The 19,666-nt window shown below is 53.6% G+C and overlaps 1 protein-coding gene across 14 annotated transcripts in view; it reads left to right on the top strand.

Annotated features, from left to right (window-relative positions):
* Positions 1 to 19,592, top strand: part of CHD6 (chromodomain helicase DNA binding protein 6) — a 71,477-nt gene extending 51,885 nt beyond the window's left edge. For 3 of the 14 annotated variants that reach the window (XM_085519921.1, XM_085519917.1, XM_085519915.1), the window contains exons 23-38: positions 1,149 to 1,308; positions 1,629 to 1,718; positions 2,559 to 2,662; positions 2,918 to 3,047; positions 3,306 to 3,366; positions 3,943 to 4,000; positions 4,699 to 4,918; positions 5,585 to 5,793; positions 6,904 to 8,454; positions 9,040 to 9,188; positions 9,451 to 9,657; positions 10,142 to 10,588; positions 11,103 to 11,294; positions 12,846 to 12,965; positions 14,237 to 14,341; positions 16,105 to 19,592. In XM_085519921.1, the coding sequence (XP_085376047.1) occupies positions 1,149 to 1,308; positions 1,629 to 1,718; positions 2,559 to 2,662; positions 2,918 to 3,047; positions 3,306 to 3,366; positions 3,943 to 4,000; positions 4,699 to 4,918; positions 5,585 to 5,793; positions 6,904 to 8,454; positions 9,040 to 9,188; positions 9,451 to 9,657; positions 10,142 to 10,588; positions 11,103 to 11,294; positions 12,846 to 12,965; positions 14,237 to 14,341; positions 16,105 to 16,992 (4,691 nt within the window). In that variant the 3' untranslated portion in view covers positions 16,993 to 19,592. Of the gene's footprint in view, positions 1 to 1,148; positions 1,309 to 1,628; positions 1,719 to 2,558; positions 2,663 to 2,917; positions 3,048 to 3,305; positions 3,367 to 3,942; positions 4,001 to 4,698; positions 4,919 to 5,584; positions 5,794 to 6,903; positions 8,455 to 9,039; positions 9,189 to 9,450; positions 9,658 to 10,141; positions 10,589 to 11,102; positions 11,295 to 12,845; positions 12,966 to 14,236; positions 14,342 to 16,104 lie in introns of those variants that run through there. The other 11 variants (XM_085519922.1, XM_085519916.1, XM_085519919.1 and 8 more) reach the window with 6 other exon arrangements.
* Positions 19,593 to 19,666: the final 74 nt, after the last annotated feature.

Genomic DNA, 19,666 nt, shown 5'->3' with positions numbered 1-19,666 from the left:
TGTTTGCCAAGTGCAAATACCACCTGCAGTGATCTGGTTCCCACATAGCCCTCCTTCTGGTGCATGGAATGGGAAACAGCCCCAGAAGATCAGATCATCAGGGTTATTTTTTGGTCTTTGATCATGTGGAAGCCTCTTGCTTGAACTCTTGTCCAGAATTACTCTATGGTCCCTGGAGGGTGAACTTCAGAGCAGGCAGTGTTGGCCAAGGAAGGCTCTGAGAGCTGTGCCTGGGGCTGAGGTCCCTGCCATGCTTCAGTTTGATGTATTCATACATACATTGAGGGTTCCTGTTATCCCCTGGGCTCAGTGCTGCACTGAGCCCCCACAGCAATACCATTTCTGTGGTGATCCTCGTGTTTTTCTGGGAGATGGAATCTCACACGCTGTCGGTTTACCTTGTGAGCTTCATTGGCAGCTCCTTCACCTGAGTTGGGCTGAGTGATGTTACAAACCCCCTGAGATCTGTCAGCTTTGATGTGTCTGACATGTACCGTGTCTATCCTGTGTGATGCAAGTGTTAAACAGAAATGGCATGTCATGTTAAACAGAGTGTCAGGGTGCTGCTCGTTGGCTTTATCAGCCAGCCCTGTAAGTGTTATCAAAAGGCAACAGCCTGTTTTCCTAAGATCTTTCCTCTCCCGCTCCAGCGCTGACTGATAGTTTTATCAGAGCTGTTGCAGTGACAGAGGAATGAATCTTCCTGTGATTTTACCCAGCCCAGTCCTTCTTTCCAGTAACAGCTTTCAAGCTGTGCGGCCACACTTGTCTCTCTGTTTGTGGGCATAGGATCTCAGAGATGGGTGTGATGCTCCCGGCTCTGTGCTGGGGGTGATCTGAAGAGCAGACTGGGGGCTTTGAAGTGTTCTGAGCAATGCCTGCCCCACAGCTGCCAGCCTTACTGGGCTGAAGGAAGACTAACGATCCCACCACATACCTCTGCCTTGCGAGCTCTGCTGTTCAGTGGCAGCATTTTATAAACCTGGGCACATACACATCTCTGCAACCCTGGCTTGCAGCCTGCAGCCCGCAGCTGTGCAGGGCCTCCTTCAGCTCCCAGCCATGCTGCCTTGACACAGCTGTGCTGAAGGCACCTGGCCTGGCCCGCAGTGCCCGTGATGCTCACTTGCTGCCAATTGCTGTTACAGGTTTGTCAGCACCAGTGCCCAGAGGCAGAAAAGGGAAGAAGACAAAGAACCAAATGCTGCTTCCAGAGATAAAGAACGCAGACTGGCTTGCTACGTGCAACCCTGAGGTGGTGCTGCATGATGACAGCTACAAGAAGCACCTCAAACAACACTGCAATAAGTGAGTGTAGGAGCCCATGACAGCTTGTGGGGCATGGACGGGGTGGGAGCGAGCCATGGGGGGCTCTGCCCATGCAGAGCATTGGGCTTGGGTACTCCTCCTGCTGACAAGGCTGGAGCAGTGTTGTGGGCAGCAGCACTCGAGCTGCCCACCCTACAGGGAGTCAGATAGCATTCAGAGGGTGAGTCCTCCCATGTGGGAACACCACATGGAACAGCTTTCGCTGCTCTCAAGACCTTCACAGCACCCCCTGCAAATGCTCCAGTGACAGCTCTGAGCACCTGCATGCGAATGTGTGTTCTCTGTGTGCCCGAGAACAGGGTTCTGCTGCGAGTGCGGATGCTGTACTACCTGAAGGCTGAGGTGCTCGGGGAGGCCGCTGACAAAGCCTTCGAGGGCACCCCTGCCAGGTAGGAACTTCAGGTGAACCCCAGCATTGCTTCTCATGGTGACGGTAGTGGTGCTTGAGCAGTGTCACTGTCAGCCCAGCCAGGCCTGCTCTGAGCACATTGTGGCTCAGGGTAAGCCAGGTACTGCAGCCCATCACCAGACAAAGCCTCATGCTTTGGTGGTGGCTGTGTGTGAGCAGGGGCTGTGGCAGCTCTGAGGCCACAGTGCCAGCCTGGGGGAAAATCTGTGCTGCCTGATGAATTGGCCTTCAGTCCCAAAGGAAAAGCCTGCAGGAACTGCACCCACTTCCCATGGCCAGGCCTTATAGCAGAGCATGCCCCATTGCTGAGGCCTGCAATCCCTAACCCCCGCTGAGGACAAAGGGGCTCTGCTAACGCCACACAGCTTCTGACCTTCCCACTATCAGCTATTGGAGCTTCAGAAAGAAGCACAAAATAGTCAGATGAATTTACTACAGGAGGTGTTGCTGCCTTCCTCAGGATGGTTTGTGCCAGCCCAGCTCAATCAGCACAAGGGAGTGTTGTACCTCAGCCGACCAGCTGTGCTGCTCCTGTGGGTCTGGCTGGTTTGCATTGCTTCCTCCCAGCAGACATTAGCTCTTGTCCCCTGATGTTGCTCAACTGCCTCCCAGCAGAGGGGCTGTGCAGTCTTTGGAGAAACAGGGAATGCAGTGGGTGCAGTGGAGCAAACTGCAGCTCTTCAGAGGGAGACGTGTCAGGCCAGCCTTGCACTCCTAGATACCCCGGCTCCGGCCTACCCCTACCCCTGTCCCTCAGCCCCTGGCACACTGCTGTGCCTGGTGAGGCTGCAAGAGGAGTGCTTACACTTGTCTTCTGCAGAGAGCTGGATGTGCTGCTGCCAGACATCGACTACGTGGAGATCCCGGTGGACTGGTGGAATGCTGAAGCTGATAAATCTTTGCTCATCGGTGTCTTCAAGCATGGTATGCTGCCAGCTTGTGTGGGAAGGGGGCAGCAGGTGAGAGGGATGTGCATGGAGCAGCTGGCCAGAGCCACAGGGCCTGAAGTGAATGTGATTTGTGTGCTCCCACCTCCATGTGAGGGGCAGAGTCGCAGACATGCACTGCAGCTGTGCAAGGTCAAAGCAACTGTTTCCTAGATGTACAGCAGGAGGTTCACCAGAGCAAGGTTCAGGCCTGCCCTCACCCTGTCTTTCTCCTCCCTGATGGCTTTGGCAGGTTATGAGAGGTACAACGCCATGCGGGCAGACCCGGCACTCTGCTTCCTGGAGAAGGTGGGCATGCCTGATGAGAAGCTGCTTTCTGCAGAGCAGGGCATCAGCGACGGGGCTCAGGACACTGCTGAAAGGTGGGTAGGGGATGGAGCCGAGCCCTTGGGTGTTTTGTGTCCAAGTGAGAAGTGGGTTGGTGTTAAGGAGAAAGCTATGCTTACGAGGGCAATGAGGGGAGAAGGAAGCAATGTGGATGGGAGCATGACGGGCAGTGGGGAGCACAGGTGGGAGCTGCTCCGTGCTGCAGGGCAAAGAGCTGGAACTGCTGGCTGCACTGCTGACACTGCAAGGGAAGTGACACTGCACTACTAGGGACTAATTCCTGTCTTATCCAGGAGCACCGTGGAAAAGGAAGAGAGTAATGGAGAAAAGCTGGATGGGCTGCCGAAGCAGGAGGTGAGTGGGATTAGTGGTGATGGATGCTGCTGCCAGGCCTGCTGTGCTACCCGGTGCTGCAGACATGGCTCAGCTCTGCCATGGAGCATGGGGGAGCAGTGCTGCCTGCATCCCTGTTCTTTGCAGTTGTTGCCTTGCCATGCACCATCTGTGGCCCATGCCACTTCTTGTCGAAGTGTGGCTTTTTCTTGCTGACCTGGACAGCATCCACCTCACAGAGAGCAGAGGGATGTCAGAGGCTGGGAATAGCCAGGAGGCTCTCATGCTTGGCTTCCATAAAGGGCATTCCAGGATGACAAGCAGTGGATTGGGCAGCCCATGAGGGTGTGGCATATGTGTGGTGCTGTCAGTGCTGCTATGGCCCAGTTCGTTGTGTTGAGGCCCAAAGGAGACAACACTGCATGCTTGAGCTGTCAGCTCTGCTGCTTGCACTGCTTTGCTCCTGTGTGCTGAGGGCTGCTCACAAGGACATGTGGTCCTGCAGCCCAGACCCTGCCAGGGCCATGGAGTGAGGGTTGGGCAGCATGATCTCCTGCGCAGCTCAGCAGCGGTTCCTCTGATGGTTTCTTTCTGCAGGACTCTGTGGCTGCTGGGGCAGGCGAAGCTGGTGAGAAGCGGGATGAGCCATCGGCAGGTGAGGCTGAATCTCCCACAGCATGGCACAGTGCTGCAAAGGGACTGGCACAGGAAGGCCAGAGCAATGACAGGGAGGGGTTGGGACATGCAGGCTGTGCTTATGTCTGAGAGCATAACCTGGGTGGCAGCGCTTACCCAGCACTCCTCTGTGGCTCTGCTGAAGGGCAGAGGAGGCTCACAGAAAGCCCATTTGGCACATTGTCCTGCTAGCTGTAGGAGTGTCTGGCTTGGCTTTGCTGTAGGCCGGTACAGTAATGGCAAGAGCATTTCTGGGGTGAGAGCACAGATGCACTCTGAGAACTGAGTCATGCACGACCCAGGGATGAGTACTGTGGCAGTGCAGGCACATCCTGAAAAAGAGCAGTACTGAAGCCAGGCATGGGCATGAGATGAGTGTGCAGGGCCTCTGCTGTTGGTGCTGTGGGCTGCCAGCCCCCCTGCTGGGCAGGCAGTGTAGAGTGAGTTCTGGAGGCTGCTTGGCCCAGAGCCATTGTTTCTACCCCAGTATCCGCCCTTGGGCTCTCTGAAAGAGGTTCAGACCTGGTCAGGGTGTGAGCCAACAGCATTTGGTGTGGCCCCCACAAACATGAGGGGAAGGTGGGAGGTGGGAGGGAGCTCTCGGAAGCAGGAGGCAGCGCGCGGCCCCAGGGCTCAGCAGCGCACATTAAATACTGATGTCCTTGCTGATGTTTGAAGCCCAGGATGGCTCCGACTCAGACAGATCCTGCTGGCCTGTCTCATCTGCCCTCACAGCCAGGCTGCGGCGGCTCGTCACTGTCTACCAGCGCTGCAACCGCAAAGAGGTGCCTGCGCGCGGAGAGATGCTGGTGCCTGGTAACCATGGATACTGGCTGCAAGATGAGGTGTTCCGGAGAGCCTCTGAGATGGACTCAGTGAACAAAGAGATGCAGAAAAGGTAATAGAGCAGCAGGCCCAGGCAGTGGGTCTTTTTCACAGCTGGTTTAGGCCTGGTGAAGTCCCTTTGCACCGACAGCCACTGTCCCTTCAGCCAGCTGCCTGTGGCAGAGGCATGTGGCTCCTTCCTGCACATGGGAGCACTGTTCCCAGCACGGGGGACCCTGAAGCCTGGCCACCAGCCCAGCCCAGGGAGCAGCCTGCTGTGTTTTGTATGTAATGGCCTGGTGGGAGAACAAAAGTAATCAGAGGATATCCCATCAGGATCAAATCCAGCATCCGCTGGGCTGGGGATCCACCTCCAGCCCTCAGCAGGGTGTCACTGAGCAGAGCTGTGTGCTCAGAGCTCATTGTGGATTGAAGGATGGGCACCATCACAGCTGGCCTGCTCGGGCTGCCCAGCCCTCCTGGTTGCATTAGCCTCCTGGTAGTGGCCTCTGAAGACTGCTGGTGGCTAACTACCATGTGTGCCAGAAAGCCTGCAGCCTTCACTCCTCCTTGCTATGCACCTTAGAGACTCAGGTGATGGTGCTCTTCCTGCAGCTCTCCCAGAACTGGTGGGCAGTAACTGATAACCTGCTCTGAGCCTCTCTGTCTGCTGTCTTGTCCATGCTGGTACTAGCACATGTGTCTGTGGTGCTCATGTGTCTCCTTCTCTGCCCCATAGGTGGACAAGGAGGGAGCAGGCAGATTTTTACCGCACTGTCTCTTCCTTTGGGGTCATCTATGATCAGGAGAAAAAGGTCTTTGACTGGACCCAGTTCCGAGCCATATCTCGTTTGGAGAAGAAAACAGATGAGAGCTTAGAGAAGTACTTCTACAGCTTTGTGGCCATGTGCAAGAGTGTCTGTGGTCTCCCACTGTGGAAAGAAGATGGTAAGTGAAAATTGCATGGCATCCATGCTGAATCCACGGAGCCAAGGGCCAGAAATGGTCACACTGCTCTTGTGGATCAGGAGAGTAAGGCAGGAGTTTCATGAGAGTAAGAAGCAGCGAGACACCAGCCAGGGTATGGGCTTGCAGACACCTGCATTTTTGGCTCTCTCTCTGGTTCAACAGGAAAGCAGCACTGTCACAAAGGCTTCAGCACCTGTTCTCGCATAATTCATGGAATTCTCCCATGAAATCTCAACTAATTTTACCCAAGGCAGGTGATCTTTAGATGTGAGGGAAGAGAAGCAGAAAGGCAGCAGTTCACACCTCCTCCACACTGAAGCTGGGGTTTGTGTGATATGTGTTGCTGCTTTCTGCCTATGCACCCCTCCGCTGGTGCTATGCAGAGTCCGTGTTGGGCTTGCACTGCTGCCCAACTGTCTGAGGTGCTCTCCTGCAGGGCAGAGGGGGTCTGAGGCTTGGGAAGCCTGGCCAACACACCAGGCATCTGCTTTCTGGAAGTACCCAGTAGAGCCGCAGCACATTGGCTCATGCAGGACATGGCAGATGAAAAGCTGCCTGGGTGCTACTTAAGCACAAAGTGATTTGCTTTGAACATTAAGGATCTCATCTCAGACCTGCCAGGAGGCCCAGTCTTGTATAGAGCTCGTTAGAGATGTGTGTTAATGCCTTAGGTATGAATGTGTAGGCGGTCCTCATCAAAAGAGCTTGCATGATTCAAAAGACTCCCTTCTCTGAGAAGCTGCTACAGGGCTGCCCCAGGCTCACACCTCAGGGAGCTGCTCTGGTGGCCCTGCGGCTTCAGCACTGCTGGCTCTGATGGGCAGAGCTTGGGCAAGGCACTGGACCTTCTGTAGCCAAGTGCTATTCTTGGCTCAGCTGATTAGCTCAAGAAAGCATCCTTCATTGTGAGCATTTGGTCACAAATGGGTGGAAGGTGGTGGCACTGAGAAACTCAGACTCAATGGCAGCTTCAAGCACTGCCCTGCCTCCACCTCACCTGTAGTCTGAACAGCAGAAAACTCAGCCAGCTTGCATGCAGCTCTCATCAGTCTGTCTAATAGGGCCTTGGCTCTTCTGTCCCTGTTGTAGGTCCCCCAGACCCCGACATCTACGTGGAGCCCATCACGGAGGAACGCGCTGCCAGAACCCTGTACCGCATTGAGCTGCTGCGGAAGGTGCGCGAGCAGGTGCTGAAGTGTCCGCAGCTCCACGAGCGGCTCAAGCTGTGCCGGCCCAGCCTCTACCTGCCAGTGTGGTGGGAGTGTGGCAAACACGACCGGGACCTGCTGATTGGCACTGCCAAGCATGGCCTGAATCGCACAGACTACTACATCATGAATGACCCGCAGCTGTCTTTTTTAGATGCATACAGGAACTATGCCCAGCATAAAAGAACAGGGATCCCAGGCTCAGAAACTCTGTGCTGCCTGTATCAGACTAACTCCAAACTCTACAGTTCCCCTCTCTATAGCCATGTGGATCGGACTTGCGAATCCCTGGAGAATGAGTCCGAGAGGCAGATCAAGCTGGAAAACACTGACAGCACCATGTCCCAGGCTGGGGGCAGCCCATCAGATGCAAACTGTGAAACATTCATGTCTAAAGTTCGGGACATCATTTCCAGTAACTATGATGAGAGCTCGCTGCCGGACTCGCTGATGTGCATGATGTACGATGAGAAGGCCTGCAACAGTGAGCAGAGCTCCCTCGCCCGAGACAGCCCGAGCTGCACAGATGTTGGAAGCAGCATTGCTAAACTGTCTGAGGGCAAGCTGGAGGGGGACGAGGATCCATCCAGCTGTGACGCAGAGGCCATGAGAGAGGCTTCCTTCCTGGAGGGTTTGCAGGTGGGCTGTGACCAAATGGACTGTCAGAATGAAGAAGCCGAGCCTTCACCTTCTACTCCCGAAAGTGACCATTCACGGAGCATCCCAGCAGAGCTCTGCGAGGCCATGCAGCAGAAGAGAGACCTTGGCAGCCCTGCACCAGTGCTGCCTGAGCACCGTGCCATGGAAGGGGTCATAAACATGGGGCTATACAGTCCCAGCATTCACAACTATGACATGAAGGTCCCTCCTGAGCAGAGATTCATTAATCTGCTGCAGGAGAAAGGAATGGAGGCAAAATCAGGTCCAAGTCAGAGCCACAGTGAGGAAGATGAGGAGGAAGAGGACGATGATAACTCAGATGCGGCAGCAGATATTGCAGAAGGCTTAAGTGATCCGAGGGTCAGGACCAGTTGTGATGAACTTGGGGGTGAGGAGCAGAGCCCTGGACTCCCCACACATGAGGACGTTTGTCCTGAAGATGTGAACAGTGAGAGAGAGACCCTGGGGTTGGGAACTCTTGAAATGCCTGCAGAGCCTGGGCCGGAGGGCAGGGAGGACCACAGCCTGGATGAGGAGAACACCCTGCAGCACTTGCCAAGCCAGTCTCAGAGCGGGGCTTTCAGCCTGTCTGCCCCTCCACCAGGAGCCCTGGGGGCACAGCCCCTATGTGCCGGGGGAGAAGACTGGGGCCAAGAGGCTGAAGGGCAGGCAGGTTGCAGAGAGGCCCTGCACCCTGAGCCCCCGGGGGGGAAGCAAGAGGAGTGTGAGATCAGAGATGAGGAGGAGAAAACTGGCAGCAGCCAGAGTCAAGGTACAGTCTGAGAGCTCCTGCTGGCTGACAGTCCCCTCCTCCCCTCCAGCATGGACAGGAGGGATCTGCTTTCCCCAGAGCTGAGCCAGAGCCCAGTCTCCTGGAACAGCTACCAGCCCTGCAGGAGCTGGACCCCTCTGGCCAATGTGACCAAGGAGCAACGAGTTGGTGGTTGGTTGCTAGTTGGGTTTGCCAGGACCCCAGCAGTCCTGGCGTACAGACATGGGATACCCACACCCTTCCCTTCCCAGCCCAGAGCACTCTCTGGTGGGCAGCTCTGTCTTTAAGGCCCCTGCCATTTTCCTTGCCCACCAGGGCTCCAGCTGTGTCACTGGGGAAGTACCTGGGGGTCACTGTAGTAAAAGCCCAGAACTCAGCTCAGTGCTGTGCCCAGCCACCTGCTCCTCTGCAACGTGGGCTGCCTGCTCCTGGCCCAGGAGTGCTGTGTTTCTTATTGGATGGGTGGGGAGTGGGATCTGTTGGGGACCTGATGGGCACGTGGGTGAGAAGGGGAGAGGAAGTGCTACCACCCTGAGGGATAAGGGCAGGAGAGTGATGATGGGCTCTGTTCTGTTGCTTTCTCAGATGGACCAGAGAAATATTTGGAGGAAGAGAGCAAGAGTTCAACTTCTCTCTTGCCTGGGGAGATTGATGACCTGCAGGATGCCCGGGCACCAACCATCGCCCAGCTGCTTCAGGAAAAGACACTTTACTCCTTCTCTGAGTGGCCTAAGGTGAGTTGAAGATGAATGCTTTCTATTGTGGATGTTACTGCCTTGTCCTGACAGGCAGAGGCTCACAGCCCCTGCTCCTCTGCATGTGGCTCCCAATGGACGCTGTGCTCGGTGCTCTCACCAGGCCATGGCTGTAGCTGCACCACAGCAGTTTGCTACTGAGCTGGGGCACAAGGATTGGGTTTATCTTTCATCCTGAGTTGGCGTACATGAATTAAAGTCATTCAAGTTCCAGTATCACCCCATCCAATCCTGTTTGCAGGATCGTGTGATCATCAGCCGCATTGACAACATCTGCCACGCCATCCTGAAGGGCAAGTGGCCATCCTCCAGCCAGCAGTTTGAGACCCAGAGCCTGCTGGCAGCCCCAGCCGTAGCCAGCAATGCCAGCAGCAGAAACAGCTTTGCTGAGTCAGAAACCCCCGATCCCAGCTACAACAATGGAGTGTTAATCTCACAGGTACAAAAGGTGAGGGGGACCCTTGAGGGGAGGCAGATTTAGAACCCCAGGGTGAAGCATTTCCCCAGCTTCCTGCTCCAGGTGGGGGTTTTGCTGCCTCTCGATGCCACTTGTGGTACGTAATGTGCAGCTTGGGCTCCTGGTGAGCTCCTAGCTCTCAGCTGCCCCAGTGTCCCATAGGAAGGAGTGCAGGAGAGGGCACTGCCCTGTTGGTCTCTCATTTCCCACTGATAGACATGGCACAGAGCGAGAAGCTGCTGACCTGAGACTCCACCTCTGCTTCAGCAGTGGATGAAGCATGTGGGAGTCAGTGCTGGCCTGAGGGTACCACGGCACCACTTCCACAGAGTGATGTGTGCTGTGCCCAGGGATGCGACGTCCTGCAGAGGAGCAGGGCAGCCTGACCACCAGCTCTGTGCGTTGGTTTGAACATCTGGAGTCCATGATGCTGCACGAGTGGCTATAACCTGCTCTGTGCCTCTGATCCACACAGGAAGGCTTCCTGAACCCTGCCTTTGCAAAAGATGAGCGGAAGCACAGGCGGCTGTATGAGTTTGAGCTGGAGAGAGACACCAAGCAGAGGAGCTTGGAGCAGTTGGCAGCAGCCCATGTTCATCCTCCTATCGTACTGAATGGCTGGCGTGACGCAGCTGTGGACATGTCCAGAGCCTCTGATGGATCCCCGGGGAACTCCTCTCCTTTCCCTCTGAATACGAACATGCCCAAGCTGGGGACTGTCAACACCCTCCAGGGCTCCCTGGGCATGGACTTGTCTGGCATTCTGCAGGCGGGGTTAATCCATCCTGTCACAGGACAGATTGTAAACGGCAGCCTCCGAAGAGACGATGCTGCCATGAGGAGGAGACGGGGCAGGAGAAAAAATGTAGAAGGGATGGACCTCATCTTCCTGAAGGAGAGGCCTCTTCCAACCAGGCTGCAGGTGAGCTGATGATCCCTCCTTTCACATGGCCCCCATGCAGTCAGCACAATTTGACTCATGGTCCAGCTTCCTTATTCAAGCTCTACTGCCCCTCATAAACATTATCACAAGCAGTTGTTCCAGATGTGGAGTGTTTGGGGTTAGAGAAGATGATAAAAAGTCCATGTCTGCATTTAAGCTGTTGCCAAGAGGCTTCTCCCCTGGAATCTACTTGAGCTCCCAGTGGGAGCCAGAGCAGTCGCCTCAGACCATGTGTAGGAGTGGTCTCTTGGGGAAGTGTCTCCCCTAGTCACGAGAGTGTTTGCAGGTGAGATGCAGAAGCAACATGCTGGCAGTTCTGGGGCTGAATGGAAGCAGAATGCACTGGGGAGGGTGGATTAGGGAACAAGTGCAGGGAATATGGGGCTGAAGAAGCCAGCCTATGCTGTGGTGGCAGTTGAGCTGCTCTGGGAGATGTGTGGGGGCAGATGCATCACCACATGCTGCTGATGGGCTGCTCCTCCCTTCACTCCAGGACGTTCAGGATGATCAGCTGCAGCCGCCCCAGAACAGCCCCCTCCTAGATGGGCCAGCAGCTGCTACCTCAACTCCGCAGCCAGTCCCAGCTGCAGGCAGCCAGGCCGAGAAGGCTGTCCCCAACAAGAGTCTCCTCGACTGGCTCCGTCAGCAGTCTGACTACACGCTTGACGTTCCCGGCTTCGGCACAGTAAGGGTGGCCTTTGGTGGCATGTGTGTGTTTCTGTGTCTGCCTTGTGTGCTGCCTTTGGTGTTAGGTTTAGTGTGGTTGCTTTTGAATTCAAGACTTCCACGAAGTATCTCGAAGCGTAGCATCTTTTCCTGTGACATGGATGGCAGTGTTCATCAGGCTTCGGTCACGCTTTGGGGGTGGGCATGGTTCGTTCCCTGTGCAGTAGCAGAACCCACTTGCTGAGCTGCATGTCTCTGCCCCAAGGTCAGTTCTACAGCTCCAGTCCTGGGCATCAGAGATGTGCGGTGTGAGTCTGTAGTCTGCTGTCTTCCAGAGGTGGCAGGGATAAAGAGATAAATGGGAAAAGACGTTTGGGATGCTCAAAGCCCATGGGCTCCCTTTCATTTGGGGCCATTGTAGGCCATGCTGTTGTAATAGGTGAGGCCCCCAGACGGGAGGTTTCCTGCAAAGCGGAGTTCCTTGCTTTGAAAATGGAAGCTCTGTGCTGTGGGCACATGTCCACAGTTACAGCCAGAGTGCAGTGGCACTGAGCAGGACACAAAGCCTGTCTGATTCTTCTTGTAGTTTCATAGACATCCATCCACCTCTTGGTTTCACAGGGTGATCTGCTCCTCAGATTTCAGCCTGTTCAGCCTTTGGGACAATGTGGTAGGCAGAGCACAAGCTGCAGGAAGAAATGTGATCCTATACCTAACACACTGCTTCTTGATCACAGAAGACTGTGTGTGCCCAAGGCAGGGCTTCCAGGGCTGGCACACAGGAGCATGGAGGAGGGGCGAGCTGGGCAGGGTGTGGGGCTCCCGAGAGCTGAGGAGCCCAGTATGTGCTCGAGCAGCAGGACTGTAGCTTTTCAAGACCCTGAGACACACAGAGATCTGTGCCCCAGACCAGGAGCACTGCAGGAAGCAGTCCATTGGTGGGGCAGCAGCGGAGCTGCCTTTCCACCACTTCCCATTGCCCTGGCCTTATGGGGGGCTTATGGAGCTCACACATCTGCCACACCAGTGCCCTGCTGCTGCCAGCATGCTTCATGTCAGCACTGTGGGGTGTGCAGCCTCAGGGCAGGTGTTCTATCTCTGAAGGGTCAGTTTGAAAGCTGCTTTGGAGTCCTGGAGCAACTCCATTGAGTTCTCAGAGGCCAGCATTGATGGGTGTCCCAGGGGTTGGTGTGCTCAGTGGCTGTGCAACAGCCCTTTCCTGAAGGGCTGGGACCCCAAGCAGGGTGCAGCAGCTGTGCAATGGGAATGGCTGAAATACAGCAGAACAACGCGTGGCTGAGAAGCAGAGCACCCTGCTTACAGATGTGTGTGTACAAGTTGCAGGGAGCTGGCAGGTGCTGTCCCTTTGTACCTACAGCAATTAATGCTCATTTGAAAGCAGGCCCTGTGGCAGAGGCTGCTGTGTGCTGCTCACAGTGCTTCTGCCAAGGGCTGCGGGAACATCCCCATCCCTCGGGTGCTCATCTGTGTTATCCTCCCGCAGGGCTTCTAGCCAGCCAGGCTCATTAAGCCGTCCGCTCTAATTAACGTTGTGTTGTTTGCACTCCAGAATTTTTCAGACAAGCCCAAGCAGAGGAGGCAGCGCTGCAAGGACCCCAGCAAATTGGACATTAGTGCACTCACGGGCGAGGAGCGGGTGCCGGTGGTACATAAGGGTACTGGACGGAGGGTAAGCGAAGGTCTATTCTGTGCTCTACCCTCAGTGTCCTGAAGCATTTAGCAGAACCTGAGCAGGCCAGGGGTGGATCTTAATCCAGGGAACCACGTGGATGGGACAAAAGTCTGGAATACATACTTGGTGTGTGATATTCTGTAACACATGTGTGATAGAGGTGACACCCACATGTGACTGTCTGCAGCAGGAAGGGCTGGGTGCTCACCGCTGCGGCTGCTCACCGACCCCGCAGCAGCACAGTGTAACAGCCGTTGGTGTGAGAGCTGCCATCAGCATAGCCCTGGCTGCTGTTTCCTGTTCTGGATCTGATCATTACCTTTGAACTCACTGCAGTATTCCAAAGCTCGTAGCATTCCCATGTGTTGCAAATGTCCCTGTTTTGTTCCTCCTTATGAGGTGCAGCAGGATGACACCCTGCAGAGCGAGAGGCATGTGGGAATGGAGGGCTTGCAGTGCTTTCTCTTGCTTACTGAGATGTGCTTACCAAGCAGCTGGAGTTGGGAGTGTGGAGTTACCCACCTCTTGTGCACTGATATCAACCTCTCTAAATGAGACAGGGAACTTTACACCCAAGTGTAACTGTTAAACACACCCAGGGCTTCATGAGGTGATGTAGCCATAATCACCTCTGAACCCAAGGCAGAGTGGTAGAGTAGAAGGAGACTGATTCAAACACACCTGTGTTTCTGTGTTGCAACCACAGTGGCCGCTGGAGACTTGGGTGAGTTGGGTGGGTTCCTCCAGTTCTCAGCATGCCTCTGTCTACACCCATAGCACACTTGTGGGCAGGAGGGCAGTGCTGGGTGGTGGGACAGGGCACAGGGGCTGGCCCTCTGCTCCCTGAGCTATGTGGCTGAAAGCATTGGTCCCATACTGAGTCCTGACAAGTGGCATAGCAAGGAAAGAGCCTCTTCCCCAGCCAAACTGCAGCCCCAAATGGCGAGCCAAGGGACGGGGTGTCATCCCCTTCACAGCATGGGTGGGAGGACTGGCCTGCAGCCATGAGCAGAGAACCCTGACCTCGGCTCTCAGCTGCGCCTTAATCAGCACCCCAGGGTGTTCTCACTCTGCTTGGACAGGACCAGGATGGCCTGTCTGCTCAGCCACCTGCTGCATGAGCCTCTCAGGTGTGTAGCAGCCATCCCCTTCAGAGGCTGGTAGATGCTCCTAAAGTGTGTGTTTGCCTAGACGTTTAATCGTATTTCTTGTGTTATTTTGCATAACTCTTTCTGCAATAGAGGTCATCCTTCTGCTATGTTTTATAGTTAGGGGGAGCCACGGCACCAGCATTGAAGGAATTGCCAAGGTGGCTTGATGCAAACTTGGAGTATGCTGTTGCAGCTGACTGGGCTGACATTGTTAAGCTTTCAGTAAGTTAGAGCTTTTGGAGAAATCTGTATCATATCATCTTTTCTTCCTCCTCCCCATCCCCACCACCTTTCTGCAGAGAGGCCCCATGAACTGCAGGGCAGGGCCTCTCGGGAAGGGCACAGCTGGAGGGCTGGCTGGGCCGCGTGGCATAGGAAGGTTGGGCACAGCCATTGCTCTGCATCGTGGCCGAGCAGGAGAGGAGGTGCTCAGTGCCCCTGGGACAGGACATGGCAGGACAGGGCAGCCACTGCAGAGCCTTCCTGGAAGGCCTGGGAGACTGAGAGACAGCTGGGGCAGCAGGAGCGTATCAGGAGCAGTCATCCACCTGCGTGCAGGGCAGGAGCTGCACACAGTGCTTTCTCATGGGTCACATTTTCCAGCAGTTCCCTGGGCCAAGCCTTTTTATCAGCTCCTGCAAGCTCTGTGCATGCCAGCCTGAGCCTGCTGTTGGGTGTGCATCTTGGGGGGCCCAAGGGCTGGTACAACAGCAGGACAGGGGCAGCAGGAAGCAGAGCCCTACCAGTGCACTTGCCCACTGGTCCCTACTCTGGCGAGGAGCAGCAGCCACATGCATCCCCCTGGGCTGCTCCCAGAGGCCCCACTCAATGCTCCTTGTTTCATGGTTGCATCCTGCAGCATCCTTGCTGAGCAGGGGCTAGAGGGAGGATCAAGTGGCTTAGAGTTTTGTACCACTCTGAAATCCATTTTTAATTAGCGCTGGCTATTTGGCGCATTCTGGCCTGCACACCCAGTGCAGTCAGCTGTCTCGCATTACCCCCAGCTCCTGCAGATGGCCCCTAGGCTGCCCCACTTTGCCAGAGGGAGAGCTGTGTATCAGCCCTTAGCACTCAGCAGCCCCATCTGCCTCACTCCGTGCATGCATGCAGAGGGACAGCCGCTGGTGGGGCACCAGGGCTGGGTGTTGGGCAGGCTGCCCCACAGTACTCAGGCTACCTGGGCTACTGTGCAGACTTCCATGTGCACCACTGTGTGCTCGTCCCTCCTGGAGCAGCAGCTGAGCTGTGCGAACTTCCCCAATGGTTTGTTCTGCACTTGAGGAGTCAGTGGGAAGTAGAGCTCATGTGCTATTATTGGAGATTGTTCAAAGGCACAAAAGTCTTTGAAGCTCAAGGGAGGCACGAAAGAAACATTCAAATATTTGTGATGAGAACACTGAAAAATGGAGTGCTAAGCTGTGCTGTGTGTCTCCCTGCACTGCTCCACGAAGGTGGGCTGTCTTCTCCCTCACTGTGGTCGCTGGGCTCTGTTCCTGCAGTGAATGCTCACGTAGCTCAGCAGCACACCCACTCTCTGCATCTCCTGCAGCTCTGCTGTCCAGCAGGGCACTGAAAATTTGGCCCTTAGAGCTCATATCCAGCTGTTACTGAGGCCGGGACTAAAGCTGGGATGGGAGCAAACTTTGAGCCTCTGATGTGGTGCTCCTCATCCTTGGAAGGGTTCCAGTCCTCAGGAGCAGCTGGCAGGGGCTCAGAGGAGCCAAAGGCTGCTGTCCCCTCTGCCTCCTTTCCCTTGTGCACATTGGCACTGCAGTGCTCTGCCAGGGCACAGTGAGGATGCCCTGCACTTGGCAGCATCCCTTGGGGAGAAGTCTTGCGTACCTCTCAAATTCCATATCCAGAATCATGTAAGCAAATGTTTCTGTGCCGACACCATCTGGGATGCAGACACGAGTATGGAAAAGCCACAGATTTCCCCTGATACAGTAATGAGGCATTCTGTGTTGTGTCTGTTTCGTTCCCAGGGCTACTTACCAGAAAGCAAATTCAACCGTGTGCTGACTGAGCCGGTGCTGCGTGACACGGGGCCGCGCCGCAGGGGGAGGCGGCCCAGAAGTGAGCTCATCAAAGGCCCCGGCGTCGTAGCAGATTCTTCTGGAATGGGACCATTGTTCATGAACGGGCTGATTGCCGGAATGGATCTAGTGGGACTTCAGAACATGAGAAACATGCAAGGGATCCCCCTGACCGGGCTGGTCGGCTTCCCTGCGGGCTTTGCGGCCGTGCCTGCTGGCGAGGACGTGAAGAGCACCCTGAGCATGTTGCCCATGATGCTTCCAGGCATGGCCACCATGCCGCAGATGTTCGGCGTCGGAGGGCTTCTCAACCCACCCATGGCAACGACTTGTACCGCGACTGCTCCGACTTCCTTAACAAGCACAACAAAAGGTGGTACGTCGAACGCAGAGAAAGCTACTGAGGATAAACAGAGCAGCCAGGATGCGAAAAAAGAAACTCTTTCTGAAGATAAGCCCGGCCCTAGTTCGTTTTCTAATCAGACAGAATCCGCAATAACTACCAGTAGTCCTGTAGCTTTTAACCCGTTTCTTATCCCAGGGATGTCTCCCGGACTGATCTATCCGTCAATGTTTCTCTCCCCTGGCATTGGCATGGCGCTGCCGGGCATGCAGCAGGCCAGGCACGCAGAGGCAGCCAGCCTGGAGAGCCAGAAGCGGAAGAGAAAGAAAGCGAAAGGGGACGCAGCGAACCCAGAACCAGAAACTGTCTCGCTGCCCGAAAAAGAAGCTGCAAATGGTCAAAACTGTACAGAGCAAACACCGCCTTTGCCAGCAGAGAAAGAGCAGGATGTACCAGCAGAGGAGGAGGTCAAGGAAGTTAACGATACCAATTAGAACTTTTGTTTCATTGAAAAAAAAAAAAAAAGATTGTGGCTTGTAAGTTTCTTATCCCATACCTATTTGTTACTTACCCTCCTGCCCCCACTCCACCTTCATAAACCTGTGTTTCCATGAGTAATATTATCTACCTAACTCCCTGTCAGAAAACTATGGTGACATATGTTAATAGTTGCAGGGTCTTGCCACTTTATTAGATAAACAGTGTTGTCTAGCTAGTGTGGGAGGCACAGAATTCTTGTTCTGTTTTCCAGTCGTTCATCCTGGCCGAGCAAATCCAGTTCTTGGGCACCCCCTAAAACCGCTCACACATTCGAGAAGAAAAGGAGGCAAAAACAGAGCAAAAGCAAAGCTCTCACCTCTCGGTCTGCACGCTGACAGGGGTGGTTCTTTCTCCAGCGACACTGAGTGACAGAGCCTGTATTTGGGGGTAAAAAGCACAGCTATAGTAAGTGCTGATGTGTATTTTTGATTTGAAGTATTTCCCTATTTTATCATGGTTACTAGAATAGTAGTATAGACAGAAGTATATACCTAATGATTGAAAATGCATATATTCATTTCTTTGAAACAAAGAGACATTACTGGTAGTGGGATAATTTCTCCATCAGCCCCACCTCAAAGGTCTGGAAGCAAATGACAGTGAGGGACAATGTTATGTAGGCATTCTTTTGTATTTCTTCAAACCAAAGTTTGGTTTTATGTTAAGTGGGGCTTTCGTTGCCCTTTCCTTGATAGTTACGAGAGCTTTTCAGCCCGAGCTGAAAACGTGTTGCACATCTTGCATGACTTGTTGGGATTCCTGTACCTGTCGCTGCCAGTTCCCCCATGGCCCCGCTAGAATCCCATTCTCATGTACGACGTTAGTCCTCCCCTATGGCATTAGGAGAGCTGTAACGTTGTTTTCCCAAGCCACAAACAGGCCACACTGATTTTAATGCTCTTTTATGAACGCTGAGGCTTTTTGCGTTGCTGTCTGTTGGGGTCTGTGCGCAGATGTGGCGTCTGTCAGAGCAGGGGAGGCTGCAGGCTGCGCTGCTCTGAGGGCAGAAGGACCACGGGATCTCCAGAGCTGAGTTTGTTCTTCTCTACTAGTGGTAGACTGTGAAGAGATCACATTTGCTTCTTCTTTCCATTCCTCTACGTGCTGTTGAACAGTATTTCCGAGTCCCCCCTCCCTCATCAGCAAATGATTTTGACGTACACGTTTTAAATGGACAGGTTTTAATGCAGTCGGTGCCCGAAACTCTGTGTATGTTGAGACACCTCCACAGGCAACTCCTTCGTCCCTCCTTCCGCTCACTCCTTTCGTTTCCCCTTCACTTGGGCTCGTTCTCATTTGCAGCTCATGGTTTGAGACTTGAAGTCAGCGCGGCGGGCGTTGGGAGCGTCATCGGTCACACATCCGGTCGTCACAATTTACTGTATTTTTTACTTATTTTCTGTTACAGTTTTTGCTAATTTATCGGATGGTCCAAATGTTTTGGCATAACTATTTCGATTCGCATTATTTATTTATGATGCTTTTTGTTGTTGTTGTTGTTGTTGTCATTGTCTTTTATACACTTGCAATGATAAATGGTGTACATGTTGAAATCAGCATCTCAAAGAAGTCTGTTACCCCCCAGCTGACAAGGTCAGACTTTCCCGGCCGTATTCCCAGACTCCTGGATTGGGTGATTCTTTAAATCTGTAACCAATCATGATGAAACCCCCCCCAATTAAATGTCTTCTATTTAATGACTTCCTCGTAGCACAGATACTGGATCACTGTCGACAGATTTCTTAGAAATGCTGCTATCTCTATTTAACTAACATTTTGTTCAGTTTTGCCTCCAGTGGAAGCAGAAAAGGGTTTTCTCAGCTGTTAAATCCAAAATCGATATAATTTATTTATGTAAAAAAAAAAAAAAAATCACGATTGCTATATTTTTGAACCTTTTAAGTACTAACTTTCTTTTTATTCAGTAGAAGAACATGTACTTGCCCTAAATCCTTAAAATACAAATGCTATAAAACTTGCTGTATCTTCAAGCCTTACTGTGACTGGACGCAGACATCTCTTCATGGTCCGTTTCTTGCACGGGATGGTTTCTCCAGGGTTACGCTGGTAGGGAACAGGGTTGTAAGTGGCGTTTATTTAATTAGCTGGCATGCTCTGTACCTTGTTCTATTATCAGCCGTGTCCGCTCCGTCTCTGGGTGTTTAGGCTTCTCTTTGACTGCTTTGTGACCCTTTTGCAACCCGATGTGCTCTGTGCATTACTTGCGCTGTGAGGCATTGGCGGCTCCTTCTCATTTTCCATCCTATCCCAAAGAAACGCCGACGTTCCGCGGGTTGTCCTGGATCCCCACACAAACACATCCCCACCAAACGCGCTAACAAATAAAGGTCTGTGCTCTTGGATGTGGATAAAAAGAAAAGGAAAAAAAAACAAAAAACCAACAAAAAAAAAAACCAACAAAAAAAAGATTTAAAGGTCAGATTTTTATTTTTTTAATTTAGTGACGAGATGATGCTTATCTTTCAGACTTGGCAGAACCTTGCTACAGATGTATATAATTTTTTTCAGCAAATATATGTGAACGTTTAATTCACCTGACTGTGATACCGGTTCCTCGCTTTTCTCTCGGCACCAGCGCCGAGGTCCCGCCGTGCTCCCGCAGCGGAG

Source organism: Coturnix japonica, chromosome 19 (assembly GCF_054131305.1).
Source record: "Coturnix japonica strain WE chromosome 19, WE-NBRP24, whole genome shotgun sequence".
NCBI lineage: Eukaryota > Metazoa > Chordata > Aves > Galliformes > Phasianidae > Coturnix > Coturnix japonica.
This window is presented reverse-complemented; position numbering and strand designations above follow the sequence as displayed.